Source organism: Strix aluco, chromosome 11, assembly GCF_031877795.1.
Source record: "Strix aluco isolate bStrAlu1 chromosome 11, bStrAlu1.hap1, whole genome shotgun sequence".
In the NCBI taxonomy this organism is placed as follows: domain Eukaryota; kingdom Metazoa; phylum Chordata; class Aves; order Strigiformes; family Strigidae; genus Strix; species Strix aluco.
In genome coordinates this window covers 13,818,082-13,839,908 of record NC_133941.1, presented here as the reverse complement: position 1 = coordinate 13,839,908, position 21,827 = coordinate 13,818,082, and the positions used below count along the sequence as shown (strand labels likewise).

Genomic DNA, 21,827 nt, shown 5'->3' with positions numbered 1-21,827 from the left:
TTTGTTCTTGTTAAGTTTATTGGCATCATGTTTGTCTCTTTACATAAGAGCTCAGCCTACGTACTAGAATGTAGACCTCTGGAAAACAGGTAGAAGGGCTCCATTTAAGCAAGCTACAAACGCAAGAACAAATACCAGGAAGAAAGGAAGAGAGGAAAGGGACTAGATTGCCAAGTTTTTCCATACCAAAAATCCAGATTAGCAGTCAGTAAGAAGAAAGGGAAGATTCATAGTCCAGGTCTTTCATCAGGAAACAGCTACCATAACCCAAGGTGGGAGAGGAGCTCCTTCCACGGTACAAAGAGCCCCTGGGACACCTCAGCTCTGGCTCCTTCTCACACTCGCTCCAGGATGTTAGGAGTTAAGCAGTAGGGGAGGTGAACAAATGAGGTCATTTCATAGCTGTATTTAATTTTAAATCCAATAATCCAGTGTGCATATCAATGCTGTTATGCAAATTGAGAATTTAGATACAAGGAAGCCAGACAGATTCTTCAGAAGATGAAGCCTTTTTGGCCTCAAAACAAGAAGGCTTACATAGTTCATCTCTACTGTACAGAATACTGCCTCTATCTGGACTTTGTGTTGCTAGCACGCTGCAGTTCACAAGTGTCCTCCTCACTTTCTACACAATCTGTGTTTCAGTACTTGAACATGTAATTCAGGAATTTTACACTAATTTATACATTTTTAATTGGTTGCATATATTAACATGTACTATAAGATTTTTCCTAAAGAAGCATTACATAATACATGGATACTGTAAAAAGATCTGATTAGTTAAAAGTAACAAGCATTAACAGAGATACATACAAAACTCAACCTAGTTGGACTGAGTGCTGAGCTTGCAATGAACTATGGGTAATCAGCCTTTCCAGTTGCAGCCTTCACAGGGGAAAAACACGAGACAGTTAAAAATGTATGTAACTTGTTACACAGATTACCTGTAAACAGTTTCTCTCCGTTGGACACCTGGAATTAGATTCAGTTCCAAACATACATAAGAGTTTCCATTTTAAACTAAGAGAAAGGTCTGTTACCATGAAGTGTGATGTGGATGGTGTGGGGACGTGAGCTCTGAAGTGCAGGACTCACAGATGCTCATGGAAAATGGGTGGATTTTGGCAGCTGGAGATGGAAATTTTTTTTAATTTCGTTTTAAACACAGAAGAGGGGCTGTGTGTTTGAAGGCCTAAGTGTGATATTCGTTTGTGAAGGACTGTGCTCAACCCCTCCCTCTCCCCTCAGCAGCTGCAGCTCTCCGCAGAAGCCTTCACTCGGTCATTCTTGTCTAGTTTGATAGGTTCAGGGAATTCATTGTAAAGCTCCACTTCAGTTTCCTAGTGGGAGAGAAGGAAGGAGTTAGTGCCACAGCTCTGCAGCCAGCTCCTAGCATGCAAGGAGCCATTCTTGGCTGGGGAAAGCTGTCGGAGAGCCCGAGGCTGCCCGCAGCAGCTGAGCTCAGCAGGCAGGACCGGCCCTGGCAGAGGGCACCCACCGGCCCCCTCCCTACCTGTTTAAGTGCATTTCGTGCAATCGTCTGGAAAGCTTGTTCCACATTAATGGCCTCCTTGGCACTGGTTTCAAAGTAGGGGATGTTGTTTTTACTGTAGCACCAGGCTTGCGCCCGTTTTGTGGTGACCTGGGTGGACAGAGAGCAGCAACACCACCTTCAGCTACACAGGAAGGGGGTTTTATTTCCAGGGCAAGGCCAGAGACCCCCTCATATCCACCCTGAGCTAAGACAGCAGTTCTGACCTCATCAAAACTACAGCCTTGATACAGAGCACAGGAAACTGCTGCCCACCACCGGGTACACAGCCCCGGGGCAAGGAGCACCATGCCTGAGGAAGACGAGACTGCAGGGCACAGAGCGCTCAAGCACCTGCAGAGCAGGGACTTGCTCCCATAGGAGTTTCCCAGCAATTCTGAAGAAGAATTCTATCTACCCAGGCTGCTGCTGCAATCCTTCCACCAGTGGGCAGGAGCATGCTGTGCACAGGGATTCTGACCTCTCCTGGCAGGAGAAACTCTTCCCCAGAGGCACACAACAGCTGAGCCACGCTCAGGCACCTCCCACTCCCGTTTCTCAGATAACCCTCCTGTGTTGCTACAAGGAATAGCAATTTCCTAAGAGGAGGCTAGCAAATCCCAGTACTCACTTGTCTGTTTTCTAGGTCAATCTTGTTTCCCAGCACAACAAAAGGAAAGTTCTCAGGATCCCTTGGACTGGCCTGAATGAGGAATTCGTCCCTCCAGCTGTCTAGGGTTTTGAATGTGTTGGGGGCTGTGACATCAAACACCAGCACACAGCAGTCTGCTCCCCTGTAGAAGGCAACTCCCAGAGACTGAAATCGTTCTTGTCCTGCTGTATCCCATATCTGGAGCAAAAAACAGGGCAGATAAACCAGCTGTACTCTGACAGAGTCCATCCACAACTATGGCATTCATTTCAGAACTCCCACCAGGCATCTACAGCCCCCAGCTAGCCAGAGAGAAGCACCTGAAGGCTTGGGAATTTCTGTAGGCACTAAGTATCAAGGGCCAGAAATACCCTTCTAAAGATAGTTAACCCTTTTTGTGTTCAACCTCAGCAAGGGACATATCCTTGTCCTGGGCAAGCAGGACTCTGTTATTAGGGTCAGCAGGTGACCTGCCTGCAGTGCTTGGGTACCAGCACAGTCCAAACACTCCTGATGGCTGCAACAGGGCTTTTGCTGCCTTGCAGTCAGTCTCACCATGGAGAGATGAAAGCTTCAGATACCGGAGACATAAGCAGACTGGCAGGTTAACACTACCCACAGGACTCAGGGCAATGCAAGTAGGTGACCTGACTAAAGAGTCCTTTACCAGCCCTTTCCGGTTCCTGAACACTAGGGAAGTGCCTTTTTAACAAGGTCTAGTTTACTGACAGTACCAAACGCTGGTTTTTAAGTTGGGCCTGGCAAAGCTGCTCTTAGCTGAACCCAAACTGATCTTTGCCTCCCCTTGTTCAGCCCATGCACAGATTTCTAGAGAAAACCAGCAGCACCTATGGCCAAGAGCAGTTCAGTGCAAACAAGATTCACACGCAGTACACAGACCCCTGCACTGCTCTGGACTACACTGGAGCAGATACTTCCACACAAGTGTGGTCTAGGCAGCCTGGCAGCAGGGAGCAGAGTCACTCCTTACCTGCATTGTCACTAGCCTGTCATCCACCATGACCTCTTTTGTCAGGAAGTCTGCACCTATCGTAGCCTTGTACTGGTTACTGAATTTCTTGTTCACATACTGGTTCATGAGCGATGTCTTTCCCACCCTGCACAGAAAGACAAAAATGACTAGGTAGGCTGTTTCTACAACAGTGTTTGAATTAATCACCCTGAACAGAACATCCCAGTGCCCTTTGCCTCCCACCATAGCCTCCTGGCCTTTCAACCAGGGAAAATGCACCCACCTCTGCAAGAAGGGGCTTTTACAGCAATAGATGCTGAGGCAACATGCTGAGTAAGAGCATTAGCTACCTAAGGATACAATCTTGAGAAACCCTGTTTCCCCATCAGTAATCTGATCCTTGGTAAGGAACATGCATCACGTTATGATCATGAGGGCAGTTTTGGTAGAAGGTGAAGTGCCCCAGAGAAACCCACCAGAAACAGTTATCTTCAGCCTCTGCTGAAGGAGGAGGTGGAGGAACAGGTAATCTCAGCTGGCAACAGCTCACATACACATCTGCTGGGCACCCAGAGGTGGAGATCCTCCCCAGAGAGCCAGCTTAGAGGTTCACATGCCCTCTCTGTGGCTAAGAAACACTCCCTGATCAACAGCTTGCTGGGCACAGTGGTATAAATAAGCCTTATGTCACGGGAATCAGGTTACAACCTGCATGGCAAGTAACCTGTAAGAGCAGAGCAGACTCCTTGCTCAACAGCACACAGCAAAGCCCTTCACTCCAAGGGGCAGGCTCTAGCCAGATCACAGAGAAGCTAAGCAGATGGCTCAGTATAAACTATGTCTCTGACAGAGGCAAAGTTTTAGGAAGTCACCTAAGATTGCTTACTAGCATTTTGGGGATTTTGGTCTTTTGGTTTTTGTTTTTGTTTTTGGTTTTTTTGACTGAAATGCTCATTTCAACACCACATGTCTTCCTTGCAGAAAGGCTATCCAGTTCTGCTACTGAAGTGGTCTGCCCACTGCATTTCCCCTATTTAATATTGTGGCAGGACTTCCGAGATATTAAACTGTGGGGATACATTCAGGACAGAGGGCGGTGAAGAGTTCTTAAATCTATAAGGTAACACAGCTATCTGGGGCTTTAAAATCTCTCCTCCTGGCACTGCTAGTTTCTCACAGTATATCCAGGCTCCCACTAGTCAAGAGCACTTCTCCAGCCAGATGCAGATTGGTAGTTTAAAGGCTTCTCCACTTACCCAGAGTCTCCAAGGATGATGACTTTCAGTAACACTTTCTTCCTAGAAGTCATCTTTTACACTAGAAAGGAAGAACAACTCCATCAGATATCATTAGCATGTCATTCCTCAAGGCAGAAAGCAGCATGTTTGCAGTCTGAGAAACCCAACTCCCAGCAAGGAACCAGTAACAGGGAGGGCCCAGCGCTCCTGAAACCAGACTCCTTCAATTCAAGGCTAGACTTGAGCACTAACCAGGTGTTTGCCCATTTCCTAGGCAGGGCCACATCAGACCAGTAGTGGCAACTTAATATGAACAGGTAGATAGCCAAGCACTTGTCCTTTACAGTACCAAGTCCATTTTGGACCCTATTTCCAGGCCATTTGTGGGTATACTAGCCTAGGCCATCTCGCTTAGCCTCACTGGAGGCAGTGCAGTAAAGCATATCAGCCAACACACACTAATTCTTACACACGCTACTAAGCAAGATGTAAGTAGAGATGTGTCTAATACCACACAAGTTTTTTTTATGCTGGTTCAGTAGTTTCCCAGCAGAAAAAAAAAGGGGGCTTCCTGCACCTTTCAGGTTCAGCTTGGAGAAGCAATAGCTTTCTCTAGCAGCTGTGCTTTGTGAAAGTGTCAAGTCCCAAGGATATGCTGTGGTTGAAGTGGTCACAACACAACCACACAGGCCAGCTGAACAGCAAACTGCTACCAGACTCCGCAGCTTTGCTGAGAGCATAGGAAGCTAACTACTGCCACCTCACCTTCGGTGGAGGGACAAGGCAGGCTACAGTGGCAAAACTCACAACTTTCAGTCTATTGCTCTGTTAGATGAGTTGTTTGTTCAGTGGCACCCTGCCATGACTCCAGTCCACTTTGTAGGCAGGTAACTCTAAATGGGCCACTAATGGTCCATCTAATTAGCAAGAAGGAGACTTGAGCTCTAGAGATCCACACTCTTACTTGCTCCCAGGTCCTCTTCAGATTAGTGAAGAAGCTAGAAGTACATCAGCTGCAGCAGGTCTGAATACACTTCTGGATGTGCTTCAGCCCAGTGAAAGCAAGTACAAAGTCTTACTATTAGTGGCTGAGCTGCGCATGCCCTTCCTTCCACGAGGCCCTTCTCCCCACCTCTGGGGAGGGGATGGGACAAACCATTCTTAGGTGCTCAGACCTGATCAGATCACACACCCTAGTTTGTTACTGACCTGGTCCACAACACAAGGACTCCTTGGCTTTCCCTGAGGAGCCCTGCAAGTTCTGTACAGCAAGAGGAGCCAGAAGATGGTTATAGCTATGCTACTTGAGTTCAAAGACCCTTGACAACAGGCTTCATGTATTAAACCCTTATATGGGGACTCAGTTACCCTAAAATTCCCATCCTGCTACACCACATTCATTGCCCCACACAACTCCTACTCTTCAGGAGCTATTCCCAACTTTCACAGCTAAGGAGGCCTTCACTTCTACAACAGCATGGATACATGCACCTTCTGAGCAGCTCAGTCCTATGTGTTTCCTGGGATATGCAACAGCCTAAGCTGCTAGATAACTGCAACCTGTTTCTTCCCAGTACTACAGGAAGTAATATGCTCCAAGCTTTAAGAGTCTCTTACTAGATAGAGTCCAGTTGCAAAACGTCTTAATCATCTCAAGCTTTGAGTGTTAAAAGACAAGCAGCCTTTTAGACTTTGTCACCAGTGAACGCTGCAGAAGCTGAAGCAGCCCTCCTGCGGCTGCTGTAGGTAGTGGTGCACTTACAGCCACACCTTGTTGGCCTGCACCCACCTCATGCATCTGGTGGTACATCTAAATGGGAAACACTGTCGAGAAGATAACAGCCAGAGGCTGTTGAGCAAACAGCAGTGACGGGCCACCTACAGAGTTCATGCTATCCACAGATGCCAGAGCGCCTGCACAGGACAGTTTCTCCATGTGTAAACACCTCTCCATTCCAAGGCCGTCTGTGCTGGACTGCATTGCTCAATCATCCAACTGGCAGCCCAGCTATACCAGCCAAGATATAGCCAGCTGAAAGTTGTCAACAACCCCAACATTTAGTCCTGTTTCTGCTCTTGCCAAGATCCACACTCTATAGCTCGTCTCTATAGCCGTAGGGAGAACAGACCATATAAGCTCCTTCAAAGCAGACTGCATCTCCTGTGTTTTCAAAGCATGTAGCACAAGCGACACTAGTGCTAGCCAAGCCAGAGACTTCTGTAGCACAATCAGACCAGATGGAGCAAGAAGCAAGGGAGCAGAGCTTTCAAACAACTTAACAGCTGTGTCCACTGAACTGTCGTGGAAAACATCTGTATAGGTTCAGGTCCAGTGAGTCACCTGTTTTCCTCAGGACAGAGGAAAACAACTCACCCTGAAGTGACTGTGCCAGAACCCAGCATGTACTGCTTCTATTCTCCTCCAAGTGTTTTCAGTGTCACTTGCCACTGGCTGCTGCAGCTCAGTGCTTCCTGGCGTTTGAAGCAGCTTTGGACAAGCTGGCATTCGTTCTCATGCTCAGGGAGGGATTTGCAGAGCCCTAAATTACAACACTAAATCACACTGGATGCTTAGCACCCAAGTTCAACACCGCCTGAAGTCCCACTATGAAGAGAGGGGAAACTGCCCTGTCAAGTCTCATCACCTTGGAAGTAGCTCAGCTGAGCAGCCACCTGCAGACATGGGAAGTGAGTCCGAGTCAGATCTGACACTGCCTCCCTGTCATAGCTGACAGGCTACCCCATCAGTGTGCAGAGCTATTACTGCCTCATGAACACCAGTCAGGTGAGACACTCAGCTTCCATCCCAGGTGATGCAACGGATATGAGCCATGGCACTGAAGCAGCTGCCTCAGCTTGGTATTTGGTTTGAGCCATGAGACAGTGAGGAACTCCAGTCCTGCCAGGGGCCAGCAGTGGACACTGCCCAGAATTTCCCATCCCTGTTCTACTAGGCTTGATCAACGCTGCTTTGAAGCCTAGTCAGTTGATGGGCCAAGCCCTCTCATTAATCTCTCATTACAGGTATAAACTGATCAACACTTCTGAGTTATTCATTGCCCAGTACAAGAAAAGACCTTTCCTTTGGAGAGAAGACCACACCTCCAGGTCTTGGAGGAAGTACCAGTGTTTGATCTCCTGGAGACTTCCTATAGAAGGAAACCCCTCTAAGTTTAAGCAGCAACAAGTTACTCCCTACAGCACCACCTTTGCTATTTCTCTTATCCTTACCATGTTCTGTGTGGCTGAGTAGGTCTCCGACAGCAGCTCCAGCTTTAAAGGAGCTATTTGTGCTAAACAGAGGTCTGACTGGTCCTAGTGAGATCTTCAATCTAGAAGGACTGAAGACATCCCTGTTACCTTAACCAGGGTTTCTTATGAAGCAACCCAAAGGGTCAAACTACTCCAAGGACAGGATACCATGCCTCCCCCAATGTTTGCTTCCAGTCACAGCGTTTTAAACAAGCTGAGGTACTGGAAGTGAAAGACACTAGTACTCTCTGAAGATCCTGTAAGTGAAGCCTTACTACAGTCTCCTTAACACCATGCAAAGAATTTTTTTGTGACTTCAGCTCATACTAAACCAACAGCAAATACATCTGCATGGCAGAGGATGCTTCCACACACTGCAGTTCAAGTAAGCTCAGAAATACCTCAGTCGATCCTGGTTACAGCATGCTATTTGCTGTGTCAGTAGAACAAGGTGCAACCAACCAATCCTGGGCCAGGTTCAGTACTCAGATTTGCTTGCCTGAAGTCAGAGGCAATTTATGATTATTCCCTTGTTAACAAAGGCTGTTTCTCACATTATATGACATTGAGTAGGTTCATTACCACCTGATGTCCCAGAAATGGAGCCCACATACATGCTCTAAGCTACATAGATCTCATTTCTGGTGAACCTTGCTAGTACAAAATCAACTAAGGGAGACCAAGGAGAATATAGCTTTAGCTCACAGGCAAAACAGTTTTGAATACCTGAAGGAGCAGTTAGTTCACATGAGAAATTTCTCCAGTCACACCTGCAAGAAACATTAAGTTACTGAGCTAAGCCGAGATGCAGGCTGTGCAGGGTTTCCCCCATGCTCTCGCAAAGAGCAAGCTCAGCTTGAGTTAAGATCAAAATTGTGATACTGCCGAGTCAGTGGTATCCAAGTCTAAAACTATCTTGCACTAGATACGCAGCCTGTCTTGCTTTATGATATTTGGTATAATTACTCTGGAACAGCATTCTGTAAGAGTCACATAAGCCCTTAAGATGGCAGTGTGCAAGCTAACACAGGGCTCATATCCAGTCCCAGGAGCATTTCTGAACAAACATTTCCTTTTTCAGAGATACCATGAAGAAAAACCTGTTCGTTAAGATTTGATCCAAGACATCAGTTCTGTTTTACACTGTGTGAAGTCTGTTGGAGCAAGGTCACCTGCATGACTGCTCAGAACAGAACCCACCAGCACACACAGAGCTAGCCCTGCTCAGAAGCCATCAGAAACTTCCCGTCAATCAGAACACCAGTCAGCATCATTCCTCCTCCTGGCTTAACTGGTGACAAAGGAATGATACAGCTGCCTGTAATACAGGAGAGGAGTCCTTCCCCTCAATTTTTAAGGCCTGTCCCTCTAAGCAAACAAACCGTTAACAGTATGTTGACCCTCATGAGATTAAGCCTGGTATAGCATGCTCTCTCCCACAGTAGCATTACTACCGTTGTAAGGCTGGCCTGCTGGAGCAGCAAGGGAGAACCCCTAACATCTGACCTGCGAGTGTTACTGGCTTAGCTGATCTGAAAGGAAGAGTCAAAAACTGTCCTATGAAGCTCCATAGTGCTACAGCTCCTCAGATGCAAGTGCAAATAAAGCCTATGCCAAATTTAATTAGGCTTCCCTTGGTGCTTCAGAGTACATTACAACTGCCCTTTCACTTACTATATTGAGACAGCTGCTTTAACTCAAAGCAGAAATGGATGGTTAAGGATTCCTTAGAGATGTTCACATGTGTCAAGTCACAATGCAGGCATTTTAATATTAATTAGGTTGGTACAAGCAAAGAACAGTAGGAGCTTGCATTGATGGCCCACCAGATCGCCTAGATTAGCTATCCTTTAACAGAAGTAGGCCTTGTGATACAATCACCCTGTTAAGTTGCTAAAATGGACCATTTTAGTATGAAAGCAGCCAGCTTGGGGCAGGGAGGGCAGGAATCTCACCTCCATGGAAGACAACAGCTCCCTAAGCAGCAGCATACCCATATCAGTTCTGAACCTGCTGACAAGCTGCTGGAGCAGTCCTTACTCTGGCAGCTTTGCTATTAAACAGTTCAAGTTGCAATCCTAACAAAGGAACAGGAACAAAAGCATGTTTATGCAGAGGCTGGAAGAACTGGGACATATGACCAGGAGTTCTCTGCTCTTCTACCTACCAGCCTGCGACCTGCATCTTCTGCTAGAAACCAGCTGAACACTGAAGCAAGACTGTTGGACTGCACCTCTCACCTTGCGTCCTTTGGCAGGGATGTTTCACACTATGCCAAAAAGGCACAAAGCTGTAGGTGAGCAAGCCTCAGAGCTAAACTCACTGCAGCCCTTATGAACACCTTGTTCAGTTCCCCTGTCTCAACAGGCAGCACAAGAGTAGGTAGGTGTTCCACAAAAAGGCACATTTGAACCTGAAGCACTGCAGGTCTGTTCTGGGTGCTGTAGCTGATAAGGAGAACATTCACTTCACTATATCCCAGGACCTTCAGCAAAAACACCCAACCATTGAGGAAGCCAATTTGGATAGGCGAGTACTCCGTTAGGGGATACCCCGCACTGCCGTGGGCTCACCACAGTGACCAGACCGAGCAGAAGACAGCCACACTTGAACATTGGAAGAACCTTCTGTCCTGAAATGGGGAAAAATGTCCTGAAACACAGCTAAGCATGTTTTCAACACAGAAACACCACCTCTGCTCACTCTTCTCTCGCGTGGGGGAGGCTACAAAACATTAAGTCTCTGTACTACACTGAAGAGCTATTTTTATTCCCCCCCTCAATAGTTCTGCATTTCTTCAAGGAAGCTGAAGCTGGAAGAATGATTCAAGACCAGCTCAGTCAGATTGAACCAGTTCCTTCCCAGAAGCAGCAAGTTCCCTGGTATGTTTGACACCTCAGGGGGTTATGTCTGCTTAGACCTTCAGCCACTGAAATGAGATGCTCACTGGATGTTTATCCTGTTCTTACAGGATCAAGCACAGACTGGCACATATCAATTGCCTCATGGTCACATTGCACCTTGCCATGATTTATCAAGCCAAGTTTAGCTGACGCTTTGAGTAGACACATGAATTCATTTCAATTCATCTACACTGAAAATGCCAGGCCTCATCCTGAGGAAAGGCAGTCAGTCTGCAATTGCCATTAATTGACCAGGATCACAGCTCCTGCTTGCAGAGTGCCCAAGTGGTCCAGACACCCTTTGTATTGAAGCCTCAAGCTCCAATTGCAGCAGGAGCTCAAAGTGGAGCTGAAGAAGTTTTACCAACACAATTTAATAACAGCAACTTGGTTCCAGATACCTGGTCACACAGACGTTGCTAACAAGGTGTCTGCTAACGCAAAGCTACAAGCGACACCCTGAGCAATTCAACATGAATGCCCACCTGAGACCAATGGGTATCAACCTTCAAAATCCCTCACTTGTATTCTCCTGAGAGTGGCACAGACCATGAGCAAGAGCAGACACCCTGTCTTTTCAGCTGGGAGAAAGCTGAGCACTAGCCAGAGAACAATCAGCAGGGGCTGTTACTTACATATGAATACAGCTTAAGAGGTGCCAAACTGCCTTTAAGGAATAAACTAGAAATAAACCTGTCCTTGATTTTTTTTTTGACTGCTATAGAACCTGCATATTTTCCTTACCAAACCTGAGTGCTCTACAAGTGGAACAAGTGCCTAGCATCCTTGCACTGAGGACAGCTACCGTAGCACATGAAGTTTTAACAGCAATTTGTCTTGCACTGACAAGGGCTGCACAAGCAGGACAGGAGCCTCTTCCACTCCCATGACAGGTCTACTAGTAGCTCAGCTTCCCCAGCTGACTGGAAGATCCCATCTAGGAAAGCCTCACATTTAGTGGGGACATGTGCTGGCTTTGTGCCTAAGAAGCAAATTAGGAACATCTTGCCATTCAAGTCGACAACTTGCAAGAACTGCTCTCTGTAAATGGGTTGCTTTAGGGCAATGGGCTCCTAGAGTCCATATAGACAACAGAGGTGCTTTCTCAGGCCTCACTGATGCACCACAGAGAAGCAGTTGAAGTGAAGCCCACACCAAAAGCAGCTGGCAAGATATTCCTGTGAATAAGATATTCCTGAGCTTCACAGAAGGGCACACTCTAGCTGCTGCTGCACCGGTAGCATCTCAAAACTGCTTTCCACCTCCTTCCTCCCCACACGTTTATGTTGCTGTTCTAACCAACATATTCCCTCCTGCTGGTACCCAGCCAGGAGCTCAAGCACAGCTCATCGTTCCCTCCTCAGGAGGAGCAGCTAGGCTGCCTGCTACTTACTGCAGTTTCACCAAGAGCAGGCTTCTGTCCAGTTGGTACCTTTCCCAGACAGCCCTGTGAGGCAGGAATTACCTCTGCTCAGGGAGCTGGGACACTCAGCTACAAATTAATTTTTGATACCTTGTGTAAAACATGATATTGCAAGTTGTCAGGTGTGGGTATTGCTGTCCAGCGTCTCCCACCCCCACCCGAGAGTCCTAAGCCAAAAGCTTCACCTTCTTGAACAGCCTAGAGCTTTAGATGCTTGCTAGCACACTGATATAGCTCAGATCAAAATAGAATCTTAAAACATGTTTCAGTACCCTGAAGGAATTGGTTTTTTAGACTACAGCTGTCTGCATTAAGTTTCCACCTCATTCTGAGGGTGGAGTTTCAGCCTCCAGTGCTGGAGAAGCTGCTCTAGGACCAAGTGAAGCTCAGGAACCAGCCAGCTACAGCTCAGCCACATGGCCTTCAGTTCAGTTCATTGGCTGCTTCAATGTGAGCACCAAACTGGTGTGACATGGTGCTGATAGCCAGCTGACCAGGTCTGTGAGCTAGCTACCAGACGGATACAACACCAGGCCCACCCACACACTGCGCTGCATCCTCCTCCTGGATAACGTGCTCTTAAGACAGCCTAGTGCTAAAGGAAGACAATGATGGGCAACATGCAGCTCGGGGAAACATGCAGAAAACCCAGCGGGAAAGCAAAAGCCTTGGAACAGTTGTGAGAACAATAGGCTCTTGGTGTGATCAAGGAAGCTCCAGAGCTGGTGCTAGGGAAGACACTCCTTTCAGTGGCAATAAGTTTTTTGCTTGCCTCAGAGATACCCTCAATCCCCAGCTGGAGGGTCTGGGACACATCCCTGCTGTGAGCAAGGGCTCAAAGAGCTCCTTGGAAGAGGATATGCCAATGGCCAGTCTGCCAGAGTCTCCAGATGACACAGGGAAGGCAGAAGCAAGGTAGGAGCCACATCTGCTGTGGAATCACAGGACTTGCACATGAGAAGGGGTCTGTCCTGCCTGAGGTCTCGGCTCAGCTGCAACTCTTAGGGTTGCAAGTGCTGAGATTTGGAGAACCCTGCATTCCTGAGAGGCACTGATGCATATGATCAGTCAGGCTCAAAGCACAAGTTCTCAAAGCCAAGTTCTCCAGTCCAAGCCTGATTCACAGCCCTGTTACACCTCCCGGCACTTCTCCACATCAGAGCTGGTTTATGCCTGCACAATCTTTAAAGTCTAGACGTGGAACTGAACAAGTTTCTTGCTCTAAAGCTGCCATTATGAATTGTGACTCTACCCTAGAGAAGTTCAAACTACATGGGACTAGTCCCCAACCCCAGATCCAGGAAGGTATAAAGCTTAGAAACTGATCTCTACCAGTTTCGATATCTCCTCAAGAGAAGGTGGCTGCTGTGGTATCATGTTGATCTGACTACATGGTTTGAAAGTGGGAGCAAAACAAGCACAGAAACACATCTGCTTACAGTACCAAGACAGATGTGTTTCTGCATGTTTAGTCAGACCACCAGTGTGCTTAAGAGCAGTGGGAAAGGTCTGGAGGTCATCTCTTGCTGTCTACAGGAACACTACTTTGCCCAGACTGCCATTTAGCCTAAGATTACTGTGGCACATGTAGGCTCTTCCAGTTGATAAATGTCCTGAGCCAAATGGAGAGCAGAAAGTGTCCCCAGCAATGCAGCCAGCTATGCTGGACAGCCACCCTGGATGGATCACTTTGCCCCTCAGCATCTCCAGTATGATCACCATCATCTCCACAGCAGGTAGCAGGTGTTTGGAGACTGCAGCTGTGCACAAGACAGGAATGCAGGGAGGCCCTTTTAGATGTAATGTCACACAGTTTAACAAGACCAGGATTCCCAGACAGAAAGCCAGGGCTATTGAAGTGGTAGTCTTCAAGTTACAGGAAGACAGCTCTGAAAAAACCATACCCAGAAGCTTCACTGAAAGCTGGATGTTTACAGTCATGAAGCTTCTTAGTCCACCAGTTCCTCCAGCAGCTGAAGGGCCCTTATACCACAGGACATCCTTCTCCCAGGAATGGGCAAAGATATACAGAGCCCTAACAGGCTGATAAGGAGACTGAAGATCTTCAGCCACCCTTCTTTTGAGGGCTCAAGTTACACTGTCATTCAAGAATCAGTATTGCTGTGTCCCTACCTTCCAGGAGGAAGCAGTTCCCCTGAAATTCTACAGGATTTCAGGTAGTTCCCAGTTGATTTTCCCCAAGGATCAAGCTGCTACAAGAACAGGCATGCTTGCTTTAACACCCCTCCCCCTTTATCAGATCAAGCTCAACTTCCCCTATTCTGCCCTGGGGGAGACAATCTCAGGATGTGGGAGGAGAGTTGAGCACATTGCTGGCTGCTGGGAGACACTAGGCAACAAGCCATGTGTCTTGACTAAGGGCCTTGCCTACGCAAAGCATTTCAGCTATACCAGTATAGCTTCCATGTTGCCATGCCTCTACCAGAACAGTCTCCTCGGTGGAGAGCTTTCAAATCAAGCAAGACAAATCTTATACTACTAACTGGAACATAGCTACAGTGCCCATACAGCCTGGTTTATACAGTCATGCCTGTCAGCCTCTTGGCACTCAGCCACCCAACCAGTAGAGCCAACCAACAGTTTCAGTAACCCCTATATGAATACGAATAGCCCAGCACAGTTCTCACATCAGGCCACCCCACTGAACACTATTCCCCCATTCCTTTCTATAAATCAAGCACAGCACCAGGGGCAGCTGGGTTTTAATCTTCATGTCCAGAAGATAAGACTGACTAGTTCAAAATATTGCAAGTTAGCCAGGCCACTAAGAAACAGTAAAGTTGTTAGATCTTTACCATATCTGACAGTATTTTTCAAGTACTCTGATTAATTTCTAGTTTTGTCTGCAGCTTCCTAAGGTTTCACACATTCCTGCCATGCTTTCAGTTTTAGAAACACAAATAGGAGGTGTTAGATAACCTTTGCAGTGGTAAGCAAAGCACAGATCTTAGACCTTGTCAGTGGTAAACAAGCCTTGTTTATCCACTCCTGGCTGCTACCTTCCACCAGTTCCTAGAAGCTGGGCAGGAAACAAGTGCCTGAAGGGAGACTTTGACCAATGTTCAGGCCTTCAAGTCAAATAATGGCCCTCAGGAGGCCTGCCAGACCCTGTAGCTTACACTTGAGGTTCAGATCCAGGAATGAGTATTGTCTCTCCTTCAGCACCAGGAGCTTGATAGAAGAAACAGGACAAATACTGATGGGAGATCCTACTGCCAGACAAGTAGATGTGGAGAAGGACAAGACCAACACTAAGGGCAAAAACCTTACTCCTATACATCTATTCCAGGAGGTCCTGTTCCTAGTAATGAGTCTTCTAGAGAAGAGGCCTCCTCTAGGGACAGGTTGCAATCTAAGAACTAAACCTTGGTCTGAGAGCAGAACTCCTGATCCTACATACACTCAATACCTCTTACTATGCTAATGTAATTTGCAGAGCAGGAAGGACAAGTATTTCAGTACCAGTCCCAGGATGGGAGTGTAACAGGTAGCTTGCCATGACAGCTGAGTCAGTGCCTAACAAGGAATTCCTACTGTGGAGACTGTTTCAGACTCATACTTCATACCCTCATACCCCTTGCACAGATCCTGCATCAACACTTTACCAGCCCAGCTATTCTCTTGATGAAGCTCCACAAAGGACCAAAATAAATCTCACTGAGGTGACTTGCATGGTCAGATTAAGAGAGCAGTGCTGACAAACAGAATCTTGTTAGTGGGGAAGATCAGGCCTAGGCATGCCTCAGTTACAACCATCTCACTGCTCATGCTTGAGACGCTGTTGGTACTGTGCCAGTTTGGACTTCAGATATCATTATCTATGTCTGGGAGAGAGAGGAAGAGCATGCTACAGAGCCAAGTGACTCAGCCACTTGAGGGAGACAAGCACCAAGCAGGTTACTTTTCAAGAGGATGCTGCTTCCCAGCTGGAGAGAGATCAAGGGTTCAGCACAGACTCATTAGATAAACTGGTAGCCCCAGCAATCAAGGTCTGGGTACTCCAGCCAGGTAGCCTCTGAAGGCAGCTCCAGCTGCCTGCCTTCACCAGTGCACTTGTCTACCAAGTGACCAAAGTTACAGTATGCAGTGATATAGGACAAACTCCAGAAAAATACTGTTTTCTTACTTGACAATACAAATATCTACTCAATTAAGGAACTTCTGCTTGAAACTCATGCAAGGACAGTTAGATACAATTAGTCACCTTAAGTGGACACTTTAAGTAGTTACTGAGAGGCAAGAGCAAATCACTTGCTACATCAAGTGCCTTTAAATTATACAAATAGGAATCTGTGCCACAAGCTTACACTTCAATCCCATCTCAAAGGCAAGACACCCCTCCTGAAGTTTTACTGCCCTGTGAAAACACCCATAGCCTCAGGAATAGGTTCCGTAGCAAGAGAAGTCAAGGCTATTTGAGATCAGCTGTAAATCAACACACTCCAGTGGCCTTGACAAGCTTGTTTCCCTCCCCATCACTGACCGTGAGTTAGCAACAGCAGTGTTAACACAGCTTCCCCCATGGACGGAGCGCTCATTGCTGGCACCAGAGAGGAGGAGCAGTCTCGCAAGAACAGCGCTAACAGAACAATGACATCACCACGGCAGATCTCCACCGAGCAGAAAATGCAGCAGCACACCGGGTTCGAGCGCTGCATCCCCGCGAACACAGCGCAAAAGCAATGAGCATGCTGGAAGCCGGCGAGCACCCATGTGATGAGGGGTATCCCTTCACTGTCTGCTATTTCTGAACAGCACATGTGGAGTCACCGACCTTGGGCACTCATTTGGAAGTTTTATTCAAGGTGCATTTAAAGGGAAATACGATCTTCAATAGAGCAGCTAACTGCAGAACTGAAAGTGGTATATTAACAAGGGTCATTCAATTAATGATCCATACGTAATTCAGTTTCGAGATGCACAGCTCACGTTTGGATTGTCACTGCAGAAAGTGACCCTTTTATCCTCACAATCTGCTGTCACAACTGAACTACGTCTGAAGGCAGACTATATTACAGCAACTACAAGAGATCATTTTAGGAAGCTGCAGGGGGAAGCCAACTGAACTCCAACTCATCAGGCAATTAAACTGCAGTTATCAAAACAATGTTGTGCAAGGATGAAGTACTTCAGCATCTGAAGGATGCAGGGTTGCTGTCAGAGAAGCAGCATGCAAACATGCTAGTGCCCAGCCAAGTTCAGCATTTAGGTAAGGTCTTATCCAGGTTCCCTTCCATCAAGGCAACAAGCTTTAAATTACTCTACAGTTCCACAAGGGAATCTTATGTCCATCAGGCCCTAGTAAGAAGGGCTTAAGAGCAGTTCAGGTCACAGCTGAGAAGTCCAGAAGACATTAGGAAACACTGGCAGCATGCAAGGTGAGGGTTCTGTACTTGTTTATCAAATGCTGGGTTTATTTCAGTTACTGAAGAAATTGTTATATTATAGCAGCAGGGACAGCTACCAGTAAGTATCTGTGAGCCTAAACATCCAATAGTTTCAGAGAATGCAAACATCCAAGTGCTCTATCCACAGCCCTTATTCCCAAGCTAGGGCTTGCCAGACACCTCTCTCACGATGCAGCATTTAAAAATGTACCCTAATCAAGCACAAGCAATTCTGTTTACAGCCAAATGTTAAGTTCTGCATAAATGAGTCTCATTTTCACAGAGAAGTCAGACCAAAATCCCATACATGTTAGAGACAGCTATTTATAGTTTTGCACAGATGGTTTGATTGTAATTGTCGTGTTTCCTCAAGGACAAGCTTTGCCAAAGATTTGCTCCAACAGGTAATTCACATGACCTTCCAACACAAGTCTTAAAACAGAAGCTCCAAGGAGGCGCTGCAGAAATTGAATCTGGTAGCCCTCCTGCCCACAGGCATTCATTTTGGGTTGTAAACCAAGCAGAGTGGTATCTTCCCTAGGTGATTTCAGAGAGCCTATAGCAGAGCTTGTACATTTTCCACTTTCAGTTAAGGATTCATCAATGTTGTAATACGTCTGTGCTACTCAGCATAGAGCTTGATTCACTGGCATTGGTAGGAGGGCAAGGATGCCTGTCATGTAGTCTCTGCAACACAGTTATTTAAATTCTTAAGTTGGCACCTTTACCTTTAAGGTACAACTTTTAGTGTGCCATGTTGAACTATCAGTAGGGTATTTGAGGACATGGACCACTACATGACACCACAGGGAAGAGGAAAGTTTAATGTAGCCGCTGCCCTGCATCTTATCAGTTACACTTCTCACTGCAGGTTAAAAGAGCAAGAAACTGCTATTGGATTTCAAAAGTTTTCCTTATTGAGGGGTCAGATTAACGCCTTTTTACAGCTTTTCTACACCAGAAGTACAGTATTAACATAATAACACACACACAAAAAAAGGGCAGCACTTGAAAGTAACAGTATTAGAGCTGCTTTGGATTCTGAGGACTCAGGCCAGGCATGGTGGGTCTACTCATTAGTTCATGGAGGGCAAGTCATGTGTTCAGTCAGCTGTTGGAAGTCACAAGGAGGAGGGGGGGGGGGGAAAAAGACAAGTATACTTGTTCTTCCTGAATAAGTACAGCAATGAAGCCCTGATTATTTAACAAGGAATATTCAAATGACTCCACCCACTTTAACCTCAAGTACAGCTACTGAGAGAACAGGGCACATTGACTCCAGCAGCCTGGCTCTACTGGAAGCACAGCAAGGCTGCAGCTTCTATCACACACTACTAGTACCACCGCAGCCCGTGAACATGGTATAGCCACAAGTAATCCTTTAAGTCATAGCTAGCCAGACCCTGTGGCATAGCTGGCTATGTACCATTCCCCGAAAAAGGGAACTCTCCACTTCCCCCAGCCCCAATTCCCACATGGATACACAGAGTACTAGGCACAGGCCAGAACTGGCCAGCCAGCAGCAAGTACTGGAAGCTTTAAGGCTTCTATATTGGCAACTGTCAAACAAAGAACAGCTTGCTTACAGTTGAGAGGACTTTGTTCTGTCATGTGTTCTCAGTTTACATATAAAAAACCCCTCATACACACATATCACAACAGCTCTGCCTATCCGCAAGGTTTTGTTTTTTTTTTTTTTTTGTTTTCAGGGAGATAATACTGAGAATTCCAGCTCTGACTGAAAGAGTTTGGAGTTACTGGGTAAGACATACTCGTTTTGATGCTGAGGTTCCCTATTTTACTTCAGATTAAGACAACCATTTTACAGTTGTTTTACTACTAAAATATTCCCTCTACTTACAGGGAAGACAGTGCAGTTGTCTTAAGTACAACAATTAGGTATTTCCATATTTATTAGTCTATATATACCTAGAGACTAATAACGTATCTATCATTTAATTTACCTTATTATACACTCACAGCCAAAAGTACTTCTAACATCCACTCTAATACTTCTTAGAACTGACTCAGGCTTTACACATGCTGAGAGCTACTTTCGCAATAACTGCCAGTCTCTTCGGCCGCCTGTTTTGTCACATTAATTGCTCCCAGGGCAGCCTGCTCATCTTAAAAGCGATATCCAACGACCACCCAGCACAGCCTTTCACCACCCCAACCCAGCACTTCCCTAAAAACCAGTGCTCAGGCCACCTTCGGCCACCAGCTGCCCCAAAACCCCTTCACGCTTTGAGAAGAAGCCACAGCAGCAGCAGCACATGTCACAGACAATACGCTCTCCTCCCTGGGAGGTACCACTTCGGGCCTCTTTAAACCTCTCAGGAGAGGAGGCTCCCACAAAGGCCTCGAGAAACGCGCATCTCGGGAAAGGCCTGCGAGTCCCCACTCCCGCAGCGCTGCGCGGAGGGGCCCTTTCCCGGGGAGACACCCACGGCCCAGCTCTATTGTCCCGGGGAAAGCGACGGGACGGGACGGGCCCGGCGCGGCTCCGGGGAGCTCGGCACCCGGCGGCGCTGGCCGCCTGACCCCGCCACGGGGGCAGGCAAACACCGCCCCTCCCCAGCGGGCCAGGCCCCGGTGGTGGAGCCCTCCCAGGGAGCACAAAGACAGCGTCGTGTCCCCCCCCCCACCCCCCGCCTGCGGGGAGAGCCCCGGCGGCACCCCCACCCCAAGCCGCAGGGAGGGGCCCCGAGCGGCGGCGCCCCCCGCCCAGCGGCTCCTGCGGCCGGGGCGGAGCCGCCACCCCCCAACCCAGGCCGCGGCCTGAGGAGATCCCCTCACAGCGGCGCGGCCCCGGCGCCCCGCCAGACCTCACCTGGTGCGTGTGCCGCGGCGCCCGCCCGAGACTCGCTGCCACCCCCCCGCTCGCCTCGGTCGGCTTTAATGGGCCCAACCGCCTCCCCGCTTTCACTTCCGCCTCCCCCCCGACAACTTCCGGTCACGGGGCCCGCCCGCTGTCCCTGACGTCAGCACGCCGCCCGGAGACCGGGCCGGGCCGAGGGGAAGGGGAGTGTGGCCCGCGCGTCATGTGACCGCGGGCTCCGGGCCGCCATCTTGAGTCGCCGAGGGCGCGAAGCGGCCTTGCCCTGCACCGGCTGTGGGGCCCAGGGGCCTCCGCTGAAACCCGGCGCTTATGTGGGAAGACGGGCCCGGCTAAGCACGCCCGCTGAGAGTCCAGATGTTGCTTGTGGTACTATACAAGCCGCTACACCCCCACAGGCACAGGGGACCAGCCTCCTCTGCGGCCGCCCATCGCACCACAGCAACAGACATCACACCGTGCCTTTGCGGCTGCCCTGCTGACTGCCACCGCCCTCCCGCACAGGTCTGAGGAGAGAAGGAAAGGGCTGCAGAAATTGTCCTGATTCATGCTTTCAAAAATAAAGGATGGGGACACAAGGGCATAAATCTGTTCTTTGGGATCTTTTTATTTGCAGCTGTAATGTGGAGTGAGGTAGCAACAGTATTTGTCAGGAAAAAAAAAAGTAAAATATGACAAAATACATTCAGGTTGATTAGTCAGGCAATTACCAGTTCCATAATCAATACTGCAGGCAAGTAAAATGGGACTATAAACTCTCTGGCACCTTAATCCATGGGATAATAACCACCCTGGGTGGTACAAAAGAAATCTATATTTTCTGCTCTGCATGTTGGCAGCAAGTTCATTTTATTATTCAGGAATTACTTGAATATTCTCTTGCATTCATCCAAGTCACATGACTATTGTGGGTTTAGTTAGCCCATGAACTCAGGAAAGCAACCAAGGAAAAAAATGTATTTTTAGAGCTAATTAAAGAGAGAAAAGGACCGAAGCTACTTATAGCTACATTAAAAAGAAAATCACTTGTGAGCAGTACACAGCAGACTGCTTCCAGCTCTCTAAGAGACAGGGACTGATATGCAGGGAGACTGCGGAACTGGCAGTCAGAAGACCTTCGCTCTTCCTTCTGTCCTGAGACAAATCTGCCACATACCATTAGGCAAATCGCTTGCCTCCTCTGTAGGGTAACACGGTTTCCCTGTGTGTCACCTGGAAACTGGAACACTCACCTCAGGAAGATGTCACAACATTTGATTCATTAATGCTGGCAAAGCAGTTTGAGATCAATAGCGTAAAGGTAGCGCAGCATAGCAAGTGTGCTGGTAAAGTCACTGTTCTGTCAGGCCTGGCCTGAATCCCTTCTGAGGAGTATCTATCACAGAGCACACAGGGTGTCCTTACAGTGTCCCTCTTCAGAAAAATCACACAACAGTAGTGTAGGGGCTTGAGCCCAATTCAGCGTCTCTGCTGCCCAGAGAAGCCCGTGTGCTGTCTGTAGCAGGAACCATCTCTGCTCCAAAGGGCAGCCCAGCCCAAGCCAACTTCAGGTACTCACCGTCACGCCCTCCCTCCCGTACACCAGTGCCAGCTCTCAACTGAGCCTGC

At 47.8% G+C, this 21,827-nt stretch overlaps 1 protein-coding gene across 1 annotated transcript; it reads right to left on the bottom strand.

Annotated features, from left to right (window-relative positions):
• On the bottom strand, positions 1-20,349 carry RAB7A (RAB7A, member RAS oncogene family). Its single transcript, XM_074836121.1, has 6 exons — positions 20,214-20,349; positions 4,413-4,473; positions 3,175-3,301; positions 2,163-2,381; positions 1,514-1,642; positions 1-1,340 (listed from the first exon to the last, which is right to left on the bottom strand). The coding sequence occupies exons 2-6, from the start codon at positions 4,463-4,465 to the stop codon at positions 1,245-1,247; spliced, it is 624 nt and encodes a 207-aa protein (XP_074692222.1). The 5' UTR covers positions 4,466-4,473; positions 20,214-20,349; the 3' UTR covers positions 1-1,244.
• Positions 20,350-21,827: the final 1,478 nt, after the last annotated feature.

Excerpts from the sequence above, each read along its gene's own strand:
- RAB7A (XM_074836121.1), bottom strand. The coding sequence starts at position 4,465 with ATGACTTCTAGGAAGAAAGTGTTACTGAAAGTCATCATCCTTGGAGAC. Across the intron at positions 1,643-2,162 it reads TTGACCTAGAAAACAGACAA|GTCACCACAAAACGGGCGCA; the intron begins GTGAGTACTGGG and ends CTGTCCACCCAG. Across the intron at positions 1,341-1,513 it reads CACGAAATGCACTTAAACAG|GAAACTGAAGTGGAGCTTTA; the intron begins GTAGGGAGGGGG and ends CTCTCCCACTAG.